A 22,351-nucleotide genomic window follows, 5' to 3' on the forward strand; every position below is an offset into this window, starting at 1 on the left:
AAAGCTCCAATTAACAGCTTTCAGCCTAGTCTGTTTAAAGGTCAAGTTCACTTTCATTATATGCATATTGTATGACTAGGCTGTAATTCTATACCTACTTACCTGAGAGCAAGCCCCACTGAACTCAGTGGAACTTCTGGGTAGAAATGTATATGATTGAGCTGTAAGGGCTCCTTTCCATGTTGCATGTTCTGCAATCCTATATGCATGTATACAGAGAAATACGCCCCACTGAGATTAATGGGATTTATTTCCATGCAAGTGTGTACACTAGTACTGCATTATTAATCATATACACAAATCACTGCATTTTGTAATACAAGAGTGGCCAGGCCATACCACTTTTTTTGTCCATGTAAAACATGCCAAGAAGTAAAAGATGGGGTGGCTTGCTGGTATATGCATTACAATCTGAGCATATCTGAGCATATGTGTGCACATGCACACAGTGTAAATACATCTTTTTATTTTGCACATGGGTATGGACCTTTGTGGACAAAAAATACCAATATAGGAACCATTCCCATCTTTTTTCAAAATGTATTATTGTGGTTCAGAGATTTAGAGCAATATTATTTGCAAAGTGGGTGTAAAAGATCAAGTTGAATCACTGCATTTAAGAATAAAGGGTGTCTAAATAACAAATGCCTGTCTTCGGCGTTGGGTATATTCTACAATTTACTACGAGCACACACAAAACCCCCACAAAATTTGGTATTGACCATGGAAATCAGCAACCTGAAAATCTTAGTTTTCGTTTTTAAAAAGTCCATCCTTAATGGGCAACAAGATGGGTTTTTTAACCTTGTAAGGTCTGAAGATTTCTAGTGGTTATGGCTTCAATATCCCACGTAATTCATTGTTCATCTCCTTGACTAGCAGAAGCATAATAAATTATGTAAACCAAGGAATTTACATGGGTCAAGGAATCTAGCTTCTGCTGGTACAATTTTTTAAAAAAAAATTAATGCAGAGTATACACAACCCTGCCCATAATGCGGTTTTAGAGAAATGAGAAGGCCACAGAATTTCAGATTTAAGTCTGAACATAACAACTTTGCAAGATTAGTTTACCAAATAACGTTTATTTCATTTCAAGTTCTTAAAAATACTTTTCTGTTGTTGCATAAAACATCCTAATGTAAAAAATATCCAACAGCTTAGAAAAGGAAAAGGAAGGCAGGGAAAGCAAAGCATGAAGAACAGTCCCCAAAACATTAGGACTCTATTTACAAAGCCTTTTTGCACAGAAAGTAAAAAAGGGACTACAGTCAGTGGGTATTGTGTAGCCCCTGACAACCAGGACTGACCCATCACACTCGTTCTTCTCGCTATGGCAACAGTGGGAGATGAAGGCCTGGGAACCCCAAGGGGATAAGTGAAGGTGCTAGCCCAAGAGGGCTAGATCTGTAACCACCTGGAGGAGATCAGCTGCAGGGTATGTGGAATGTCACAGGAATGGCCGACTCTTTGGCTCTTTGAGTGCTGCACCCGAGGGGGGAGGGGGCTTGTTAGACAACTACAATGTGCCTCAAGTGCTCCTCAAATCACAGATCATCCAAGGGGTGGCCCAAGCAATACTGAACAGTCCTTTGGGGACACAGAAGGCCTTAGTCATCTTCTTCATCCCCTTCGTCATCTGCTTCTCTTTTTCTCTTTTCACCTTTCCCACTGTCTTCCTCATCTGTACAATGACCAGAGGGGAAAAAAACATTTCATCATGTGATAAAAGGGAACGATACAACTGTATTATCCCATAAACTTATTCTGGACTCCAGCAAAGTCTCCAGTTCTAGCATTTCAGTAATTTACTAGCACAGTGGCTCACACTCACCCAGTTGAAGGAAGTTCAACAACGACAAAGTACTTCCCACTTTTATGGGTTTAGAGGCCACTGGTTGGCCACAGCCACCAAGGCTTACACCCCAATAACCAAAGCAATAGGGAAAAAATCTTAGAGCCACACATCCTTGCAGTCTTTACTTGCACTTCCCATCTAAAATGGAACGGCTTTACTTAGCACAATATTTTGGATGGGTTGGGCTAAGCATCTAAAATATTTTCTGTCGCCTTCTAGCCTTGTCCTCTTCATCTCACTCGCATCCATATCCTGTCATCCTGGAGATTCATATAATTAAGGAATTGGTTTGAAACTTTGAGCATACCTTCATCCTCCTCTTCTTCCTCGTCCTCGTCCTCCTCTTCCCCATCACGTCCAAGCTCTTCCTCCTGAAAATATAAGCATGTTTGCAACTGAAAGAGTAGCACATTTCCTCCCATTTGTATGATACCTCCTGGAAGGAGGCATTCTCAATCTCTGCTGGGTAATGAAAGACACTGGATGACATCAGCAGAGAAGCAGTGATGCATGCTGCTGTAGCCAAGTCTCTTTACTGTCACATTGGCTGAAGCTTGCAACCAAGCAACATCCAGTCAGTGTGCAACACGCAGACCAACGACAGAACATAAACTGGATAATCCAGAATTTCATTATTTCAGTTATTCTGGTAGTGGGCAGCCCGCTCACTGTTCCAGCTGCCTTTGCCAGGTCATACATAAGGACGCCGCTCAAACATCACTCAGCAATTTCACCTCCAAGCAAGCAGGCAGGCATATCCAGTTACTCTTTTTGCTACTTGGCAGATAAGCCTCCAAGGTTTCAACACAGAAAGCATAAAAGCAGGAAATACTTTTAACTAACCTCTCCGCTGTTTTCGTCTTCCTCATCTTCTCCTTCTTCTCCTTCTTCATCCTCGTCTTCCTCATCAAACTCCTCCTCCTCACCATCTTCATCTTCTTCTTCATCTTCTTCCTCACCTTCTGAGAAAGAAATGGTTTCTATAACTTTCCTTATAGTTAACCTACATTCTTCTAAAAGTTAGAAAAGTTTATAACTGTCTTAACATACCTATTGTATTGTTTAAACTTTGTACTGTATGGTGGCTAAACACTGCAGTGATCAACAAATTTAATAATAATAATTAGGAGACTAACAAATAACAAGAACACATGAACAAACAGAATGCTTATTCCCAACTACGTAAGTGGGTATACTAAATACACACTGGCCTCATTCACCACAGCAACACGAAGGCATGGTATATTTAAGAAACAATGAGCTGTCCCACAGATGACCAAACAAACCATAGCTGAAGCTTGGTTTGTTCTATCCCCCACCCATTCCTCATTGCCTGCCTGATATACTGAACTTCTTTGTGGTGCCTTAACACCAACATTACCTCACTGCACCACCAACCCCTTTACCATTGTTAGCTGCATGAACAGGACGAGATCTCCCCACCTGCTCTCAGAATGGGCTGAGCCATACCAGCTCCTCTCCCTTCAACTTCAGCTTTAAACACCAGCACCTACTGGTTTGGCCTCCTGGTTTTTAGTCCAAAAGTACTGAGACTTCATAAAAACAGCCTGCTGGATCAGAGCAATGGCCCACCTAGTCTAGCACCCTGTTCTCACAGTGGTCAGCCAGATGCTGATGAGAAGCCTGAAAGCAGGACCTAAGTGCACTGATGGCCTTAACCTCTATGAATCTGTCAAACCTCTTTAGAAGCCATGGTGGTACCATGGAGATTGTCCTCTGAAACATCTGTTCAGTGAGGATGTTGCAAAAAGGTGCTAATTACTGTGAAGTTTTAAGCTGCATGAGGCTATTGCAAAGGGCAGGACAGTGTTGTTCGAAAAGGTCATGCCTTTCCCCAAAAAAGAAGTGTTTTAGATGTTTTGCATGTCTTAAACTACTGTTCCCAGTTGCTCTTTTTTTAACCTTTTAGTTAGTTAAGAATCTTAAATATGTTGTAGTATATTGTTTGTTTTTCATTGCTGCTTTCCCATTTATCCCTTTATATCTCATTTTAGCTGGGTGGACTGCAGTCCATTTAAATACATTGAGACAGTCAGAGCCTTCATGCCAGCCTTCCTGGGTTGCAAGCCCCCCAGTTCAAGTGACTGTATGGTCAAACTGCCTGAATTACTACTGATAAAGGATCAGAAATAACTGAGAAACAGAAAGGTTCTTTCCCTGTTTCCTGCCCCAAATTACGCATTAGTCACTGGAAGTAATTCAGTCGCAAGACTGCAAGAGTAACAAACAGCTCTTTTGCAGCTGTGACGAAAGAAAAGAATATATATCTGTGGCAGCACCACAATGCAACACTCATTCCAACTGTGGCTCTTTCTACTGCTAACCCAACAGCAACTGGTACTTGGTACATGAGAGTGGCTCACGAGGCACCAACACTTCAAGTACACAAGATACTCTAATCTAAAAACAGCCTGCAGATTTTGTGAGTGCAAGGCTATTGCAGCAATTTGTGAACTATCACCAGACTCCAGAAGACATAACAAAGGAGTAACTTCTAAGCTTCCTATGATTGCAGAAATAAGTTTACATCTGTAACATGAGAAGATCCAATTAAATTTCTGGAGTGGAACTATCTATCTTTTAAAGGGGTAAAGGTAAAGGGACCCCTGACCATTAGGTCCAGTCGTGACTGACTCTGGGGTTACGGCGCTCATCTCATCTACGAGGGAGTCAGCGTACAGCTTCCAGGTCATGTGGCCAGCATGACTAAGCTGCTTCTGGCGAACCAGAGCAGCACACGGAAATGCTGTTTACCTTCCCGCTGTAGCGATACCTATTTATCTACTTGCACTTTGATGTGCTTTCGAACTTTTTGAAGATATACTCATCCTAAAAACAACACACTATTTCCTTGCAATGTGACTTAAGGGAAGTCTTAAGAGTTGGCTATAGCATTTTTGTCTTGAGTTATGGTGCCAGCAAATTTCCGAAGGATTTGAGTATATAATGTGGTATCTTAACTCAGCACCAGTCCTTCTGCAATTAAAATTCTAGATGAAAATGAGCCAAATGCAATTTTTAGGTTGGAGCCCATAGCTAGGAATTGCACATTCTCTACCCAAAAGTAACAATGCCTGGCCTCACCTTCCTCGTCTTCATCATCAACACCATCTACTTCAGCATCTGAGTCAGAAGCTTCTTTATCTTCCTGATCGTATCCATCCAGGTAGGTGAGCTGAGGAAGAAGCTTGAAGACACTCTCTCGGTAGTCATTTAAGTTTGTTACCTCGCAGTTGAACAGGTCAAGGCTCTTCAGAGAGTCTAATTTTTTCTAAAATTGTAAACAAGTCAAGTTATTATTGTATGGACAAGAAACAACCACTGGATAATTACGGGGAAACAGTATGTTCGTCACAGCTCTGCCTAAAATTTGGTAACATGGAAGTTGATATTCAGGTGCTTCATCCTTATACTTTTGTGAGGAAAATACTGAACAACTAGCTGAAGCAGTTACCCAGTTATCTTCTAAATGGGGGGCTATTTTGGCCTAATCACATTGGATCTTACATGGATGGAATAAACTCTTTCCTTGTTTGGTACACTATTTTGATTCTACTGCAGGTGAAACCACAGGCCTCCACCTGCAGTATGGGTTTAATCTTGATCTACTTTATAAAAACCTTGTAAAGATACACAGTAACTGAGGAATATATGTAAAGCACTTGAGCATTCTAAAGCTCTATATAATGTTATTAAGTATCATTATTATACTCTACAAGTTCCTCTCTGTGCAATGAACCAGAAACTCAGATGGCTGGAAATTCACCTGGAGACAATTGTAATTCATCTAGACATCAGTTTAATCACCTCATAAAAGGTGCTCCTTTGAAAACTTAATTCAAACAAAAATTAATATCAGGGTTGTGGGTTGAAGCCCCATGTTGGGTGAAAGATTCTTGCATTGCAAGGGGTTAGACTAGATGACCCTCGCGGCCCCTTCAAACTCTACAGTTCTATGATTCTACCTAAGAAACAGCCTTTTAAAAAATCCGTAAATAAATTGGTAAAACTTTTTGGACTTCCTTCATATAAAACAATGTATCAGCAACATCATCTGCCACCTGCATGCTAAGATAGTACACTCTAAGATAAGTATTGCTGCTTGATTCTAGGCACCATATAAACTGCCTTTAATTATTCCAATTTTGCATGGAGAAATTAAGATGCTTGCTTGAGCTATGATAACATTAGCAAATAGGTACTAAGCAGCAAAATGAATCTACTATTTGGAATAAAAGCAAATCAACTTCTAATTTGACTTGATACTACTAACATACATTTATAGATTAATACAACTTACTTGACTAGTGATTTTAGGAAATCATTAAAGAAACAAGGTACAACAAACAGAATATGAGTTTTTGTCATAATTTCCAGTCAATATGTTCCATGTTTGACAACAATGAAGTTATGCACACCAGGCAACACACGCTTCCTATTTTAACTCATTCTGCCAAACAGGATAAATGGCAAGTGGCTTTGTAGCAACTGAGTTAAGAATTCTTGACTGCACAGCATCATGGCTGAACTATGGAATTAAATGTTCTGACAACATGCATAGACAAGTCAGGTATAAAATCAGAATCTGTCAGACACAGAAAGGGGAGTCTAATTTGACTGAAACCAACAAACTAAAAATGTCAACATGAAAACATGATATTCATTACTAAAAGTAATGGGATAAGGGCTTAAGATATAAATGCTAACTTGGTTTCTGCCTATGTAGCTGATGTAGATTTGAATCTGGAAAATGCACACACTGAAATGCTCATTTGGCCTTTGCTGACCTTGCTAGATACATCTTTTGAAGCAGATGGGGAAGCATATCTCCATCCAGGGGCTTACTTGTTGCTCATTACTAAAGCTGGATTAGGGTCAGTATGTTTGGGGTCAATAGGTTTGAGAACTAGAGCATCAGCTATGAAATGTCACAAGAGGTATATTGCTTGCTTCAGGTGTCTTGATTTGGTCATACGTTTACTTAGTGCCCACAAAATGCACTAAGCAAGGCATCTATGTTGGTATCAAACTATAGGCTGCCTTTTTTTTGGAAAAGGCCCTCTTTTGAATGATAGTCTCTGCATTTAAACCCCAGAGAGGCATAAGAATTTTTTAACCCATTAAGAACATACCAATGGCTCCAAGGTACTGATATCCTTCAGCTTGTTTCCACTGAGGTTTAGATGTGTGAGGTTAGGAAGTTTTTCTGCTAATACATCAAGCCCTCCAGAAATTCGGTTGTCACTGAGTTCAAGCTGCAACAGGGACCACAAAAGGCAAAAAACAAAAACAAAAACCGAACACATCAGCAACAGTGCAGTTGAAAGCAAAACATTCACGTAAGCAGGGAGAAAAATGGTATCTTCGTTAGAGACTATTCACATTACGAATATGCATTTTTGTGTTTGGTTATACATTTTTTTGTTATAACGGAATGCTGAATCTTATAGTTTTGTTATATCAGAATTTTGTAATTTCTTTTAATCAATAAAGCTTTGCTAAAAAAAAGCAAAACATTCACAAGGCTGAGATCCAGAGATCATTTAGCATGATCAATACCTATTATGCTTGCCTGCCCGCCCCAACAAAAAACATTCATAAAAACATCTGGCAATAGAAGCTAGAAATTTGTGCTCACCGAGTTGCAGTGCAATGCTGTAATAAATACTCCCAATTATACTATGTTAGCTTACATCAGGAAAGGGTTGCTACATCATGCATACACAGTGGGACTCCCCTTGCCCCAAGGGCCAAATTTTCTTGGGGGGCAGGGAGGAAATGGTTGCATGTCCAAAGAGGGCGAGGCCAAAACACATACACGGTATGTATTTTCCCTTGTTCAGTTTGACTTCAAGATCTCTTCCTGCATGACCTGTTCACTGTGGGATGGGGAAGGGCATGGTTTGGAAAGAGCAAATGGGGGGGGGCAGTTTACGAGGCCTAGTGGAGTATAAATTCCCCATGTCTGTCCTAATGGCCCCAGTCTTTCACAGAATGAAACATATACATTCAGCTATGGGTATAATATACATTACCAATTTGAACTGGTTTTCTACCAGTTTAGCTGTCATGGTTTCCAATGAATTCCAGGAACTGAACTTTGAGGAGGTGCTAGAAATTCTTTGTTAGAAGTTCCTTTGCCTTTCAAGGACTTCACAGAACTACCGGTACAGTTCCCAAGGTTGACTGTGAAGCGGGAAGGATTATGAACACAGTTTTACCTGTGCAATCCTATGCAAGTCCTATTAAGTTCAATCATAATTACTCCCAGGTAAGTGTGCACATAGCATTCTAGTCTAAGTCTGTAGAGTAAATGGGCCCTATGTTTTTCCAAGGCTAACAAAATTGCTGACCTAGGTTTTTGAAGATTACCCCTAACAAATACAGCTCTGTTGCTCAGCCATTTTCTTAAGAGAAGCCTCACAATCAAACATGCTTACATAACAGCCTCTTCTTTTTTAAAAATCACTTTGCTCCAAAACATACATCAGATGAAAAAGCCTGAACAGATTGAAATGCTGAAATAAATGAGTGTTATTGGAGTTGGTGCAGTAAAATGCATTCTATATAATTATTCTGTTCCCCCTGCAAATAAATAAAAGGCACCAACAATGTAATCATACTGGGATGTAAGACCCATGGTTCAATGGGTCTTACTCATTACTACCAGTATGTGTTTAGGATGGCAGCTAAATGTTTAGGTTGCTATAGCATGGTATTATTTATTTATAAAAGTACTTATATACCATCAATTCATAAAGTACAATCTAGTGGTGTACACAGTATACACAATTAAAAAACAATTTAAAAGTATAGGAATATTAAAATGACTGGCTGATTAAAAAAATACAATTCAATAGCTGCATATGCAGGTGGAACTCGGAAAATTAGAATTATCATCGAAAAGTGCATTTATTTCAATAATGCAACTTAAAAGGTGAAACCAATATATGAGATAGATGCATGACATGCAAAGCAAGATATGCCAAGCCTTTATTTGTTGTAATTGTAATTATTTGTTGTTAGGCGGGTCAATTATAAATGGAATGTAATTAATGAAATGTAATAGTGATGTTTATTTTTGTATTATTGTAACTATTTGTTTTATTACTGTGGAATTTCCAAAAGAAAGCATTTGTAAAAATTTAAAGAAAAAGAAAAAATAGTAAGTTGCATTACTGAAATAAATGCACTTTTTGACCATATCTTATTTTCCGAGTTTCACCTGTACCTGTCTATATAAATAGATGTCTTCAAGAGACACTTGAAAATGAAAAGCAAGAATGCCTGCCAAATCTCTGCTTGAAGAATGTTTCACAGCATGGGACCAGCAACTCTAAATACCTGACTTCTAGTGGAGGGAAATAAAGCCTCTGCAACACAGGAGACAATGAGCAGCACCACTTGCCATGTAATTTGGCATTTAGGCTTCAATCCTATACCTTTCCTGAGATTAAGTCCAATGGCTCTTAAATTTATCTTAATCCTCAGTCAACAATGGGACTTACAGCTCCTTAACTTTTAGCTGGACCATACCCACAGTATTGATAAGTTGTCATGACAAAATCTGAACAAGGTGCTACTTAGGTGGGCAACAAGATTGCTGAATTAATGTAAAGCTGAATTAGGGAACTGCCACAATGAACAATCCTTGTACTTAATTCCATAAGGTCAATGAACCTGCTTTTGCCAAATCAGCATTCCTACAGTTGAGCATCTGGGGGGCACTAAGTTTAAAATCAAAACGTACAATTTAGTTTTAGGGGTCAAGATTTAAGATGATGGCCAACCATGCTAATTTTTAAAATTCACATTTTAACTTTATATGTGGTAGCCATTTAACACTATCAGTCTTGCACATATACACACAGACAACTTCATTAACAACAAAATATTTTACTTGTGAAGCAGCTGTGAAAGGCCCTATTCTCATTCTTTCTACTCTACGTGTATTTTAGTTAGTATACTCATTTTGCTTGCATGTAAGCTCCAACAAGCAAACAAAAAAATGTTGGCTTCCCAAGCAGCACATTCCTGAACTGGAATCCTGGTCTAGACTGAGATTATCTTCTCCCATCTTGACATTTTTCTTAAAAAACAACAACAGAGAGGATCCCAATTCAGCTACATTCCTTTATCAAAATGTTATTGTTCAATACCTCTCATTCTAAATATGCTCCATCAACAGGAGCAACTAACAGGGGTGTGTGTGGGTGTGTGTGTGTGTGTGTCTGTGTGTGTTCCACACCACATACCATATCAAGAAAATGTAGTGTTTCCTTGCAAGAAATATATTTGCGTATAGTTTTAATATACACTATTTCCCCCTGCTTCTTAGAGGTAGGTTGGTAGAAAAATTAGTTAAGTGTGTAAGAGGGATGTTGAATAGCAGCCATGGAAGTGAAATCATTATGGCAACAAGAAGCCAACTACCGGTACTACTTACTTTACCCAAGTTTTAAATCCCCCCATACAATGTATTTTATGTATTTTTTTTAATCCCAGGTCAGCTGGGATCCAGAGATGTCTTGCATGCTCAAAAAAGCACTTCTACTTGGCAAGGGAAGCTCACCAAATTCTTCCTGATTCCCATCCTGCTACTACTGTCCAATGCCCCCTCCTATGCTATCCCAGATGGTCCTTGGACTCTCAAGAGTAGCTTTTCAAGGGCACAGGGAACAAGCCAGAAAAACACTGTTGTGCGTTTGGAGCTCCACTCAATTTTCTCTGGATCCAACCCACTGAGTTTTGTATAGAATCCTTATGAAGGAAGTTGTGATTATAGTTAAGGTTCTTGGGTGCAAAGGGCTAACTTCAGCATTTTATGGGATGGCTTCAGAAATCTTTGAAAATCTGACAATTAGACATATAATCTGGAAGCTGACTATGTATTTCAGAGCTAGCTGAAATCTTATCACCCAAATTACCTAAGAGATGAGGACTGAATAAAATTTAGGAGGGTAGGTGAAAATGATACAAATAAAACAAGCAGGTACAAGTACCCAATGCAGAATTAAGTGGACTTTGATCTTTATTGTGTATCAATCCATTATCTGATAAAAGAACCTAATGTACAACTTGCACCACTAGCATAATATGGGAATGCCTGTGAAACAAGCCTGCCTTCGGATCTCAGCCATTTATAAGCAGGCCCTTAAACTGTTTCTCACACTGACTACGCTTTACATGCAAATACTCTTAAAAGTCAAATGACTGCATTCATTGAGGAAAAATAGTTTCAGGAGCAGAATTTGATACAAAAAACCTAACTACCACTTTCCTGCTCCAAATCACTCTCCCCTTTGCAGAGTTCCACACATATTTGCATATCCAAAAGGTATTTTCAGCTCTGCTGAAGGGTGAGCTATTTGAATAAATATTGGGCAGGGAAAGAATTAAGGACCAAATTCTCTGCTACAGATACCTCTCCTGAAACTGAACTCTTCTAATGGAAAAACGGGTATCAAGGTTTTGCTACATACAACACTGTCTAAGTTCTAAAACTGATTTCATTTGTTCTCCCTTCTAAACTTACTCTTCCTTCTGTGACACTTTTCTGTGGTAACAGTTTTCAGTGCCTTCATTCCCCGCTTAACGTTTAAACATACAGTATAAGTGTATGCTGTTGAATTATGTCATAAAATATTTACTTATTATCATAAAAAGTAAATTTCAGGCAAGACTTGGAACATAACACTTAACCACATTGTGTATTTTACTGATTTTCTCCCTAATCAAAATATCTCAGTGCACGTACTTTTGGAAAAATGTTTTGAGATATTTATAGAGCACATAAAATGAATATGTCATACCGGTATTTACGTTAAGAAACTAATAGAAGTCAAACATGCTAGATCAAATCCCAATTGCTTTGGGAGACTGAAAAAAATTATGGAAAGTCCACATGACTATTCACAAACAACCTTTTTTCATTACATTCCTCTACAAAATTACAATGCAAAGTAATTAATCTCTTAATAGTTGAGTAGCCAAGAAGCTTGGGAGGACAAGACAAAATTAAAGCCTTTCCCCATTTCTGCTATTTCAATGAGCTACAATATGCTATCTTCACACCTCTGGCTCCTAACCATGATGCAGTATGCAGTTCTGCTCCTCTGACTTACAGGTTCCATTGCAACAAATAAGTTTGCAGGCAACTCATCCTGCCACAGCTCAGGGTCTTTTTGTGGGGGGGGGGGGAGGAAGAGAAGGGAAGGGAAGGAGTGCCATCAAATACAAATATTTAATACCCACAGCAACACTGTGACCTGTGAGTACCACCACAACTTGCCCAACCACACCTCCACAGAGCCACCCTTCCAAAGGGCATATTGCAATTGCAAGGTACTTTTGCCATTGAACTCTCCAAATCTTAATCAAGATCCACAACACCAGCAACAGGTACAGTAACAATTTCTGCTTCATCTCTTCCTCTTTGCTACCTTCTTCCAAAAAGATTTTTAAAATGTGTTGGATCCACTTCATTCATTTTTCCAGTACTGTACTGCTCTCATTAGGACTCATTTTGCTATCTGCTCCTTTCCGCCTCCCTGCCCAATTATGTATTTGTCTAGACTGAGCCCCAAAACAAGAGTTGGGTCTAGAAAAACATCCAAAACAAAGGACTGTAGCTGAAAGAGGTATGTGTCGGTGGCACAGGATCTCAGCATATATCTTCATCTATGATTACATTTTAGAAAGCAAAGGAAAAAAACAGCTGTTTGATTTGTAGCCATATTAAGGTCATTTATGGAAATGGGAATTAGCAAGACTGTGCAGATATGAAAACCCAATCATCTCCCACCCAGGCCTTACCTTTTTCAACTTTGGGAGTTTAGGGAGATTTGAGACATATGTCAGTCCAACGTTTATTAAACTAAGAAACTCCAAGTTGATAAACTCTCCTGACAGCCCCTCAATTTTGCCTTCATTTGATCTGCAGTTGTCAAGAACAAGCTCTTGGACCTGAAGCGACAAAGAAAGAAGTACAATTTATTTAAAAACTACAGCAAGTAACATATCAGTACACAGAACTGCATCTGATAAAACTATCCCACATGTACATACAGGGAAGTCTGCTGCTATGCAATTATTTTGATTTACGAACTACGTAAATCTAACCGTTTGTTGCAAGTAAGTTAACAATTCATCAGTCGCAAAACCCCATGCAACTGTGATTAAACATCACTTTCTATCCCTGGCTACTAAAACCCACTCCAAATCAAAAGATCTTTCATTTCTTCCAAATGACACCTCAGCATTGGAGGGTTTTCAGAGTTTAAAGGAAGCCACCAATAATTCTGCAGCTTCAAGCCAAGTGGTTCTCCATGAGTTGATCATGAGGCCACCACAAGCAATGTACTTTGAACCACTCTGAAAATGATGTCGGCATAGAATTCTCTACACCACTGACTATGTTTTGGAGAGAAGCTTCTCTTATGCTGCAAGAATAGCATTACTGTACAGGACTGACTCAAAAGTATAGGAAATTTGTTTCAAGAATACAGTGGAACCTCTACTTACGAATTTAACCCGTTCCGAATGCACATTCGTAAGTAGAAACATCTGTAAGTCAAAACGATGTTTCCCATAGGAATGCATTGGGAATGGATTAATTCGTTCCAGGGCCTAAAAAAAAGGCACTTTAAAGGCCGGCGGGAGGCCGCCGCCGCCGGCTACGAAGGCCCGATCCAGCCCTATGGTCGGATCGGCAGCGGGGGAGTGGCAGGAGGCTGGCGGCGGCAGCGGGGAGGGCCCGATCCGGCTCTATGGCCGGATAGGCAGCTGGGGAGGCTGGCAGGGTAAGTCGAATTTTTCATAAGTTGAGGTACCACTGTATCTCAAATTCACTTGTTGGTGGATACCATAACTTTCCCCCAAATTAAGTGTAATGCAATGGGGTATCTTGGGGGTGGGGGGTGTTGTCACAGTACAAAGGGAGTAATCAGAGACTGCTGAGAAAAGAACACTACCAGACTAGGGAGAAGAGCTACAAAGGGATAATAGTGCCACTGTGCTAAATATAAAGCATCACAATGCAAAGGGGAAAAAGATAACAGAAAAGAATAGGCAGAAGGTTTCATTTCTAAGTATGCTATCACACCAGGTTTGTGTCTCTCTCTGAAAAGTTAAATAGTATTTATTGTTACATATTATCAATAGCACTTTTTAGAACAGCATTTTTTATAACAGAACCTTGTGGCCCTCCAAGTATTGCTGGGCTAATAATCCCATCACATCTAACCACTGACTATGCTGGCTGGAGCTGATGGAAGTTGAGAGTCTAGCATCCCTGCCCAAACAACTTACAATCTAAACCAGAACTTTCCAAACTTTTCATGTTGGTGACACACTTTTTAGACATGTACCATTTCATGACATAGTAATTTAGTTTTACTAGCAAACCGGAGGTTAACCCCTTTCCAGCCCCTGGAGGAGCGCAGGGAGGTTTCATGCAACACACCCACACACTGCAGCCAACACACTAACGTGCTGCAACACACAATTCGGAAAGCTCTGATCTAAATGTTAACGCAGCAAGAGACAAAGGGTGGGATGGGTAACAAACAGCTATCATATATCAACCATGTGAGAGCATTTCTATGAAGTCTATGCAAAGTATAGGGTTTGTATTTTCAAACCTCAAGTGTTTCAGTACAAATAGAATATCTGTATGAAACCAACCCAAAAAGGCTTCTCATTATGAAAACTGCCTTAACTTCATTGTGATAAAAATATATGAAAAGCAAAAATTAAGATAACTGCGGGCGTGAAATGTAAGAAGCTCTAGGAATCTCTGTTTTAGATTTCATATTGATACAGTTAAAATACACTGTAATTCGGGCAAATGAATGCCCCCATTCTAGCCTAGCAGAGGATTCAACCAGAAGCAAGACAGACACCACTAAATACAGTCTTCACTACATGTAGAAAGTGAGCAAACATGCCCAAAACAAGAGGGTGTGCTGGGGAGTTTATCTGCTCATGGCAGACCTGGTCCCACCCAAAAGGAGAGGCCGAGGGGTGGAGGGAAAGAGACATATTTTTAAGGGCTGCCTGGTATCAGAGCAGAATACATGTATTAAGACAGATAATTCTACAATGAGCTCCTAAGAATTCAAGCCATAAAAAATAATGCATATAAAGTTAGTTTGCTATTCTTACCACTATCATAATGCAAATAAGTCATGACTTCCTTTCAATATAATTTCAAAATTAGCAGTACTTTTATCATCATGTTAGCAAAGACCAGTTTATCTTAAATTCCTTTTTCCAGCTGAAGAATTTTAATGAATCTAAAACAAGTTCCTCTTCTTGTTTGAGTCTCACAAGCCTGATCAAGCAGTAGATCCAGTGCTAATTCCTTTCCTTAATATGACTGTATCATATGCATACCAGCTCACTACAAACTGTTAAAGTCAGTTACGAGATTTCACATCAGATACTCATGACTAGTTTCCTAAAAAGTGTTGTTTTTAAAGTTTATGAATAACATAGCATGTATTTTACCACAAAGGAAAAAGCCCTGATCTACGCCAGCAGGAAGAGTGTGGTTTGCCCTTTACTAATGACCCTCAATAAACATGTATTAATTTGAACTTTGTACTCAACGTCTACCAAAAATATATTCAGCTATATATATGACAATTTTATATGAGCAGTCACTTGTAAAGAATTTTAAATGTTGGTCTATTTCTCCAGTTTATAAAAGATTAAAAGAGCAACACATGCATAGTAATACAGTGGCACCTCGGTTTTCGAACGTAATCTTTTCCGGAAGACCGTTCAACTTCTGAAACGTTTGAAAACAGAGGATCAATGGGTGGTCAGCAAAATCCATTGAAAAAATAGAAGAACGTGCCTTGGAAGCAATTACGGTAATTCTAGGTTTTCAGCATTCGGCTTCCAAATCATTCAGCTTCTGAGGCGCTCAAAAACCAATGTTCCACTGTAGCAATACAGATCATTCTCTCTCCATTGTGATGAATATCTTAGTTTTTGAAGTTCCAATAAAGTTACTGTATTTATGCAGCTTGAAGGACTTTTAATATATTTCTTCTCAAATCCCTTTGGCAGAATTCCATCACCGTAGCCAAGGTGGCAGTACTAGTTAGCCTTCTCTCTACTTCTCCCTCCGCATTCAGACTGTCGTAACGTTCACCAAATATATTCTTCTAATACTATCTCTCTTTACAGTAGGGCTAGAAACCTGTGGCCCTCCAGGGGCTGAGGGCCTCCAACTCCCACTAGCCCACGCCAGGTATGGCTAAAAGTCAAAGAAGAGCCACAGGTTCCCCACTCCTGCTTTAGCGAGTATTAAATGGATTCTAAATAGGGCTGCTGTTTGTGTGTTTGGAATATACATCTGGTGCAGAAGAGGTCAACTGACCAGTATGTTGATGAGGGAACACATTGTATCAGTGTCCAATATCTATGTTGTTTTCTAGCTATTCCTAGCCATCTAATTAGACACCTGAACAATCAGGGGCATGAAGATCTTGTAGTTCAAACTATTTTGGAAAAAATCCTTCCTCAATCAGTGCAGTTAGTCAACTGTTTTTAACCTTTCCTGGCTGTTGCACAACATCTAATACAGGGGTCAGCAAACTTTTTCAGCAGAGGGCCAGTCCACTGTCCCTCAGACCTTGTGTGGAGCCGGACTACTTTTTTTGGGGGGGGAATGAACGAATTCCTATGCCCCACAACTAACCCAGAGATGCATTTTAAATAAAAGCACACCTTCTACTCATATAAAAACATGCTGATTCCCGGACTGTCCGCGAGCCAGATATAGAAGGCAAGTGGGCCAGATTCGGCTCCCAGGCCCTAGTTTGCCTACCCATGACATAATAACTGGACTGAGTTATTGGCAAAATATTGTTGGCACTACAAGATTAAGGCACTCCCATGTGTCAGTTTCTGTAACAATAATGCTATACATCAAAAAGTGCAGCAGGAAGTATCCACTGGCACTAAAACCATGTACTAGTTTGTTTTGATTCAGATCATCAACCACCTTGTAAAATTAAGTGTTCCAATTACTACCTGCTGAACTTGTGTACTTGTACTTGCATGAATATTAATGTGTATGCAAAACTCTCCTGTTTTTGGAGAATGGAGGCCAAAATAAACCAAGGGGTCCTTTACTGGCAAATCTTTTCACAATTCAAAACAGAGCATGTCATTAAGAACTTCACAGGGGGCACAGCAGCATCTCATCAACATTCAGCTATGCAGAGTCCATACATAACAGACACTCAAGAAGTGACTCATGCAGCTTCACAAATCTAAGGACAAGCAAACAAGCAAAATCATAGAATTATAGAATTGTAGAGTTGGAAGGGATCCCAAGGGTCATCTGGTCCAACCCCCTGCAATGCAGGAATCTTAACTAGATCATACATGACAGATGTCCACCCATGTTAAATTACTGTTCACCAGGAAGGAGACAACTGCTTTCAAATGGCCTTGATGTGTGCCTAACTATAGAGCAGGCATCCCCAAACTGCGGCCCTCCAGATGTTTTGGCCTACAACTTCCATGACCCCTAGCTAACAGGACCAGTGGTTGGGGAAGATGGGAATTGTAGTCCAAAACATCTGGAGGGCCGAAGTTTGGGGATGCCTGCTATAGAGTAACAAGCAATGGTTAAATTGTGCAGTATCTGCCAAGAAGCACCCTCCAGTTTTACTGCTCTGTTGGTTCAAACTACTTGTTTTTTTCAAAGTTGTAGCTTTCAAAGATCACTTTTTTTGAAATCCACTTATTTGGCCATGCCCACCCTCTACACAGAAGATGCAGTACAGTCCTACTTCATATTTTCTTAGGTACTGTATACATGTAAAGGTAACCTGACCATTAGGTCCAGTCGTGACCGACTCTGGGGTTGCGGAGCTCATCTCGCGTTACTGGCCGAGGGAGCCCAGCATACAGCATCCAGGTTATGTGGCCAGCATGACAAAGCCGCTTCTGGCGAACCAGAGCAGCACACGAAAACGCCGTTTACCTTCCTGCTGTAGCGGTGCCTACCGGTATTTATCTACTTGCACTTTGACGTGCTTTCGAACTGCTAGGTTGGCAGGAGCTGGGACCAAGCAACGGGAGCTCACCCCGCTGCCGGGATTCGAACCACTGACCTTCTGATCGGCAAGCCCTAGGCTCTGTGGTTTAGCCCACAGCGCCACCCTACATGTAGAATGCTTTAAATATGCAAATATGCAAATCCTCTTCTGGTGAGCCTGACAAGCAAAAAAAACACCCTTCCTTCCAACTGCAGAGGTGGATGGCGATCTGACCCATCACCGGCTCCCAAGACTGGAAGGAAAACACGGAAAGAGTTGGAAGCACACTCTTCGCCTCTCTTTCCCACAGGAGACAGAGGCAAATAGAAAGAGGCTTGTGCTTGGCAATGAGGCTCAGAGTCCCTCTACAGCTGCTGCTTGGTAGAGAGACACTGGAATCTCTTTTCAGAGCACTGGCTGAAGCTGGAATGCTCCCATTCTGCCTTTCCCATTGGGAAGGTTGGGGAAGACTCCTTCAGTAATTTTTCTGGAGGTGCTTACCTCCCCTCCAGATGGCAGGTAAGAAGAGCCCAGCAGTCATAGGAAGGCCAGTGAAAAATTGTAGACCTCCCCACTGCCCATAAAAGGTAAATCAAGACTGTGACAAGAAGAAAAGCATTGCAGCTCTCACTTTTTCTGGTCTTTCTCCTATGCCTTTAGTGCAACCCTAGCACCACAGAAATAAAGAAAATCAAGGTTTCCTTGGCATGAACTCTGCTACACCAAGCTTACTTTCCCCTTTTAAATCCTTCTTGTCCTGTGGCAAGTGGGAATATTAGCATACATGGAGCTCAGATCTGACAAGAGAGCCATAACTCTGCAAGGTGGAAAACCTTGATTTACCACCAAAGAATGTGTGGTTGTGCCATTACAGTACTGTAACGCACAAATGTCTGCCACTCTAACCATAGTAATAATAATAATAAAAATAATTTTATTATTTACACTCTGCCCATCTGGCTGGGTTGCCCAATACCGTTAACTGGCTTTCCAACTGAGACAGGCACAGGTGTGGTGTGTTTTAGGTGCTAGAAAAAGTGCTGCTTCTCCAGTTTTCAAGCGGTCATGGCATCCCCCATCACCCATTTAAAATTCATTCCACTCTTCCGTTTTACACTTCGCCTTGAAAGATTTTCTAATGTTTTATCTGAACATTTTTCTAATGTTTTAATGTGGTATCTGAAGAAGTGTGCATGCACACGAAAGCTCATACCAAAATAAAAACTTAGTTGGTCTTTAAGGTGCTACTGAAGGAATTTTTTTATTTTACTAATGTTTTTTGTTTGCTTGCTTCGAAGGCTTTTAAAACCGGGAACGCGCAATTTAACTCTCTTTTAAACTAAAAACTCTCCTGCTTCAAATCAGCGGGCCTCGAAGCGCTTCCCTTTGGATTGGTGGCGCCTTTAAGGTTATTATTACAGTACTGTATTGTTATTTGTGAGAGGAAAGTGCGGTGCTGCTGCCGCGGGGGGGGGGGAGAGGGCGGGCGGCGAAGGGAAGGGAAGCAAGTTTTTGGCGGGAACATGAGCGGCTCCCATGAAGGGAGGCGGAAAAAGAAACGCGAGCGCGCGCTCCCTCTCTAACCCCCGTCGCCCGTTTAAAGGGGGAAGGCGTGGGGTGGGGGTGGGGGAAGGCGGGAGAGCGAGCGAGCGACAAGGCCTCAGCGTGCGCACGCGCGCCAAAGGAAGCGAACGCGGAGGAGCGCGCTCACTCACCCGCTCGGCCTTCAATTTTTTTGTTTTTTTAATGCAGCTGTTGCCCGTTTAAGAGGGACGCTGTGGGGGTGGGAGAAGGGCGCGCCAAAACGCGCGCCCACTGGCTAAGAAGAAGACGGACGCGGCGGGGCCGTCGCGCGCACGCGATAGAGAGAGGCACCAACCGCCTCTCCGCAGGCAGCCCACGCTCTCTTCCCTCACACGGACGCAGCGGCGGAACAACATGGCGGCCGCGCGGAGCCCTTCTCCTCAGCCAGGCGCCCGCCTGCCTGCCCGCCCGCCGCTCTCCACACACACGCGCCCGCTTCTGCTCTTCCCGCCTCCCTCAGGCCAAGCGACCTCCGCTCTCTCCCTTTTATCCGCCATTCCCCTCACCTCACTCTCGAACTGAGCTCCCCTCCCCCCCCAACCGGTTGCTCCCTCTCCCTCTCTTTTCCCCCCACCCCAGGAAAGTGGGTGGTTTCGGTGGTGGTCGCCGGCTTCCCGCTCCTCCCGCCCATGCTTACATCCGGCGGAGTCCTGTTCCGCAGCTCCAAGTGGATCCGCTTCTTCATGTCCATGGCGGCGGCGGCGGCAACGGCGTCGTAAGTGGGAGGAAATGAGCGGGACGGGGCCTCGTTTCAGGCCCTGCGCGCGCGCAGCTCCGAGTTAACTCGCAGAAGGGCAGCAGCGGCCGAGCTGGAGGAGTCGTAGGGCAGCAACAAGGCAAGGCGGGGAGCGCTGGGCGCCGCCGTCGTCGCGACTGCAGTTAAACTGGCGGCGGGGCCCTGGGCTGGGCTGGGCTGAGCAGGAGCCGAATCAACGGACGGACTGGCCGCCAGGGGGCGCGCCGGGGAAGAGACTCCCCGGAACTCAGTCGTCATAGCCACACCCCACCCGGACGGACGGCGGAGACGCGCTCCCGCCTCTGCGCCTGGAGCGCTGAAGGCCGGCGCGGTTGCAGTGGCGCGCTCGCTGCCTTCGCGCGCTCCTGCTGGCCAAAGTTGCTTCCCACTCTTTTAGGTCGACATGAGACGCCCTTCCACCCCGCCCCCCATTCCCAGAACAACCGATCGTCGGGCCCAATGTAAAGTATGCCTTGATCCAGGCCTGCAAAAACTGCTGCTGCTGCTGCTCCTACTTGGATGTTTGCGGTCCCGGAGAGGTAGCTAGCAAAAGCAGAAGCATGGCTTCCTTCCCCTCCCATTGCCGGCTAAAAGCAGCATATTGATATTTTTTATAAATACGTATACGATTATGCCCCCCCCACAAGCATGCATATAACATTTCACTTACATTGAACATCATTTGGCATTTTGTTGCCCATTTACCCACCTTTTAGGGATCCTTCTGGAGCCTGTTTGGGTTTTTACTATCCTGAGTAGTCTGGTATCATCTGCTTTGCCCACTGATTTCAGTGAACCTTGGGATGCAATATGGCAGCTGTAAAACCCCTGATTGGGATTGGGACTACTGTATAGTGTTGGTGAAGGATACTTTAACGTTTTGCTGTTGCCATAGTCCCAGTTCAGATCACCCCATGTTTGCATCTTGGAAGAAGCTTTGGTAAAAGGTAAAGGGACCCCTGACCATTAGGTCCAGTCGTGACTGACTCTGGGGTTGCGGCGCTCATTTCGCGTTATTGGCCGAGGGAGCCAGCGTACAGCTCCCAGGTCATGTGGCCAGCATGACAAAGCCGCTTCTGGCGAACCAGAATCATCACAATGATTCTGTCTTCCTTGTGGCAACAACTCGGGGTGGGTATGCTGCCCTTGGCACCTCTAGCTCTGTGTGCTGCTTCTGGGGCTGGGTTTTCTGGAGCAGCTGAGCCATTCACGAATGGAGAAATCTTCTCAATAAAAATATTTTTAAAATAAAAATAAAGAAATGGGAAACCCGTAGCCCCCCCCCGAAGTTGTTGGACTCCAGCTCCCATCAACTGTGATCATTGGCTATGCTTACTGGAACTGACAGGAACTGGAGTCCAAGAGGGCCTCTCCAAACTAAGTGAATGAGTGGCAAAATGGCAAATTAAATCCATTGTGAACAAATGTAAAGTGATGCATGTTAGCACAATACATCTTCATTTCATATGTCTGCTCATGGGTTCTGAACTGGTGGTGACTGACCAGGAGTGAGATCTTGGGGACAACTCTGACAACAGGATGCTAGACCAGTTGAGCCAGTGGCCTGATCCAGCAGGTTCTTCATGTGTTCTTAATCACTGGAGGGCCACAGGTCCCCCTTTCCTGCTTTGGTGTTCTATGCATGCATGCTTATTGAAGGATGTGCCCTCTGGCCTTTGGTCCCAGTGGGGTTTTGGGTACAGTGTTAACTGCTGCCCTCCTAAGAACATGAGATGAGTGCTGCTGGATTAAAGGTCTGTATAGCCCAACATGTTTCTCACATAGTCAACTAGATGCATCCACAAGCAGGACATGAAGACAATAGTCTTCCTGTTGTTGCTCCCCAGATATTTGGTAGGCAGCCTAATCCTTTATTTTTTCATTTGTGTTCACAGAGTTTAAAGCAGGGGTAATTCTAGCTGTGAACAGAAGCAGGGTCAGCTCAATATCGAACTGGTGTGTGTGTTTATTTTAAATAGAGCAGGGCTCTTGTGATTTAAAAGTCAAATCGAAGAAGGGTTTGTGTGTTTTGGCAAGTGCAGCTCGTCATGCACGAGTTGAAACCCAAACCAAACGCAGCACCAGCTGAAA

At 42.3% G+C, this 22,351-nt stretch overlaps 1 protein-coding gene across 2 annotated transcripts; it reads right to left on the minus strand.

Moving 5' to 3' along the window:
• Positions 1-1,065: 1,065 nt before the first annotated feature.
• Positions 1,066-20,534, minus strand: ANP32B (acidic nuclear phosphoprotein 32 family member B). Of its 2 annotated transcripts, none has more exons than XM_035097500.2 (7): positions 20,162-20,534; positions 12,695-12,844; positions 7,012-7,134; positions 4,964-5,150; positions 2,702-2,817; positions 2,166-2,229; positions 1,066-1,684 (listed from the first exon to the last, which is right to left on the minus strand). In XM_035097500.2, the coding sequence occupies exons 1-7, from the start codon at positions 20,213-20,215 to the stop codon at positions 1,611-1,613; spliced, it is 768 nt and encodes a 255-aa protein (XP_034953391.1). In that variant the 5' UTR covers positions 20,216-20,534; the 3' UTR covers positions 1,066-1,610. The 2 variants fall into 2 exon arrangements, with proteins under 2 accessions (XP_034953391.1, XP_034953390.1); XM_035097499.2 differs by having other exon boundaries at positions 2,702-2,820; positions 20,162-20,530.
• Positions 20,535-22,351: the final 1,817 nt, after the last annotated feature.

The sequence above is a fragment of the Zootoca vivipara genome, chromosome 16 (genome assembly GCF_963506605.1).
Source record: "Zootoca vivipara chromosome 16, rZooViv1.1, whole genome shotgun sequence".
NCBI classification, from domain to species: Eukaryota; Metazoa; Chordata; class Lepidosauria; order Squamata; family Lacertidae; genus Zootoca; species Zootoca vivipara.